Source organism: Lottia gigantea, assembly GCF_000327385.1.
Source record: "Lottia gigantea unplaced genomic scaffold LOTGIsca_159, whole genome shotgun sequence".
Lineage (NCBI taxonomy): Eukaryota > Metazoa > Mollusca > Gastropoda > Lottiidae > Lottia > Lottia gigantea.
Genome location: NW_008707942.1, coordinates 366,364 through 369,145, shown reverse-complemented (window position 1 = coordinate 369,145; position 2,782 = coordinate 366,364). Strand labels below are relative to the sequence as shown.

Here is a 2,782-nt window from a genome sequence, read left to right as displayed (position 1 = left end):
TGGTTTCCCGGTCCCCCCACCCCCCCCCCCCCCCCCCCCCAACACCTCCTGCTACTGCACTGGCATCACTGCCACCACAGTGCTATTAATTCTATTCAATTTTACAGAAAGTTCTTACAGTGTACGGTGCTATAACTTGTCTTTATAGAAGATATATATTAAGTTAATTAACTGTCATTCCGTGATAAGAGAGCTCATATCTTATTAAATAGCATTGCTTGGACGACACTGAGTCTATTTCAAGGCTTAATCTCTGATCTTCAGATTAATTTTATAATACACCAATCTTTTCTGAAATTTCGTTATGAACTCTTGGTTGAAAATGAGAGGTTGGCCTTGCCGTGCTACAGTCACAAAAACAAGATTGTTTAATGAATCTTCTGGTTCACCACGTTCACTTAATAAAGTAATTTGGTTCACTTTCGCACTCCAAATTTTCGATTATCCTAGTTATTTATAAGGCGAAGGGGAAGGGGTCTGGAGGGGGAGGGGGGCTGTGGTAGTAGGCTACAAGGACGTAGACATTACACTTCCAACGGACAAAACAAAATACATGGCCATAAAGCTATAAATATCTTTTCCTTTTTTAAAAAAAAAAATTAAACTCTGTATCTCTTTCCGGATTACTTGTTTCAACAGACCCTCCCTGACTGGCATTTACATTGGTCAAAACACAAAATCTGCAAAAAATTCATATTATCGGTTACGCTTTAATCAAAGGGTTACGTTTTGAACCGGAAATGGTTACGTTATGAGTCACTAAATTGGCAATATGGCTGACAGCGGTTGTTTTGAAACGAATTCCTTGAATTTTATTAATTTTATCGAATGTATGTAAACTGAGACAAATAGAAATTTTATGAAATAAATTTTGATTATTTATTACTTTCACCTATCGAAGAATTATTTAGAAATCACCTACTAAATTATCGTCAGGTAAGATATGATGTCGATGATCAGCTATCAGAACATGTTCAGACTCGAAGTAGAAAAGAACAAAAAAAACGTTTTCCATTCCATTCTGTCAATTTTTACCAGTTGATAGTTTCCATTGAATATTTTGTATCCGATCTTGATTAATACTGATCACCTGCAATTGACAAAATAAAAAAAATATATCAGTCAACAACAGCTTAAACTTATCACTTTCCACTTTGACTACACCACGGCCGAGGATATTCGCCACGCCCACGTCACTACAGTCTTCACAGTAAATTAAGATGATAACCTCATCAGTAAACATAAAATTAGTTCTTTTGGACCATCAGTGTTTAATTTTTGATCTTATCTGTTTGGTTCATATCTTCTTATCCTAAAACTTAGTCAAAATCTTAGACGACAGTTGCTTCTCTAACCTTTCCCTCTACTCTCCATGTCAATCACTGATAGGTCTACACCGACAGGATTTATGTTCAGATTAACCATGAGTTGAAATTGATCAAATTTTCACTTCACACATAGAACAACATATCCATACTAAAGTCCTCCAATGTCAACTCCTTGTTATGTTTATTTATTGCAAACTTTAGATTGATCGACAAGGAGTAAAGAATATGAAAATTTTCTCTGCCATTTTTTTAAGATAAGTGTATACAGGGTCTATTGGTTAGACTATCTAAAAATTATCCAATTGATCAGTTGACATCATATATAGTGATTATCAATTAATTATTTCCAGATTAAAACCAAGTAAACTTCCACAGTATTTCTCTCATCATCATGATGGAATCACCAAGAGATATCAAGTTAACTTCGTCATGTTTATTTCGAGGTTCGGAATATCTCGTTACCATGGAAGTAAAAGATGGAGATCAACTAAATATCGAGGTGGAAGACAGAATTAGTTCTGACCAATGGAAAGCCAGCTTTGATGCAACATGTAGGTTTATATTTCTATAAACTCCTAATCAGGGTTTGTAACCATACGTGATTGCTCAGAGGGACATGTAATATATCTGGAGGGAAAAGTAATATGTCCGCAATGTATGGAGTTTAGTTACAGTAATGGAATTGATTGGTTGTCAGAATTTTACATTGAGAAATAACATACTTTTGACAAAATTAATCTGAAGATTTCCCGTAAAACAGTATGCAGCTGATTTGAAATTTCTGGGGTTTTTTTCAGACATACAAGATCTTACTCATAAAACTGGTAATTTTAAACAGTTCCATATTTTTACAAGTATGTTAGAGTCAGCCTTGAATAAGGTTTGTATTTACATAATTTCTCTCTGAAACCTTCCCCTTACTCTCTGACCACACTGAGCGCAGAATTAAATTTACTTTAATTTCATAGATTTTTAATTATGATGTTCAATTACATACCAATAATACTAATTCTCATAGAATTTTATCAGATCTACAAAGATACTAGGTTGTAAAATACTCAGTTTACATTTGAAATTAACACATTTCTCTCTTAGACGTGTCCTAGGTAAATGACCCACATTTCATTTTTGCCATCCATAAGATTTTCAAAACCAAAGAGATGATTGTGATTGATATTATACAAAAGTCCTTCAGAAAAAAAAAACAAGTACAAGTGATCCAAACTGCAAAATGAAATCCAGAATCCAAAATAACAGTTTTACAATATTAGCTTATAGGAAGAATGAGAAAAGTGTAAAATTTGAACGATGATTTTTATATTTCAGAACAGCGATACTGTATCAATAGATTTATTAACATTTTCTGATCTAGAGTCATTACGAGCAAGAAAAACAGGGGCCACAACTCAGTCATCATTACCTGGTTCACGTAATTCAACGTTAAACAGTAAAAG

The 2,782-nt window shown here is 33.9% G+C and overlaps 1 protein-coding gene across 1 annotated transcript; it reads left to right on the top strand.

Moving 5' to 3' along the window:
- Window positions 1-1,692: 1,692 nt before the first annotated feature.
- Window positions 1,693-2,235, top strand: LOTGIDRAFT_141369 (hypothetical protein; the record flags this gene model as incomplete). The annotated part of the gene is made up of 2 exons (XM_009050935.1): window positions 1,693-1,879; window positions 2,126-2,235. Coding segments are annotated over 2 exons (297 nt in total), but the record flags the coding sequence as incomplete, so codon positions are not given.
- Window positions 2,236-2,782: the final 547 nt, after the last annotated feature.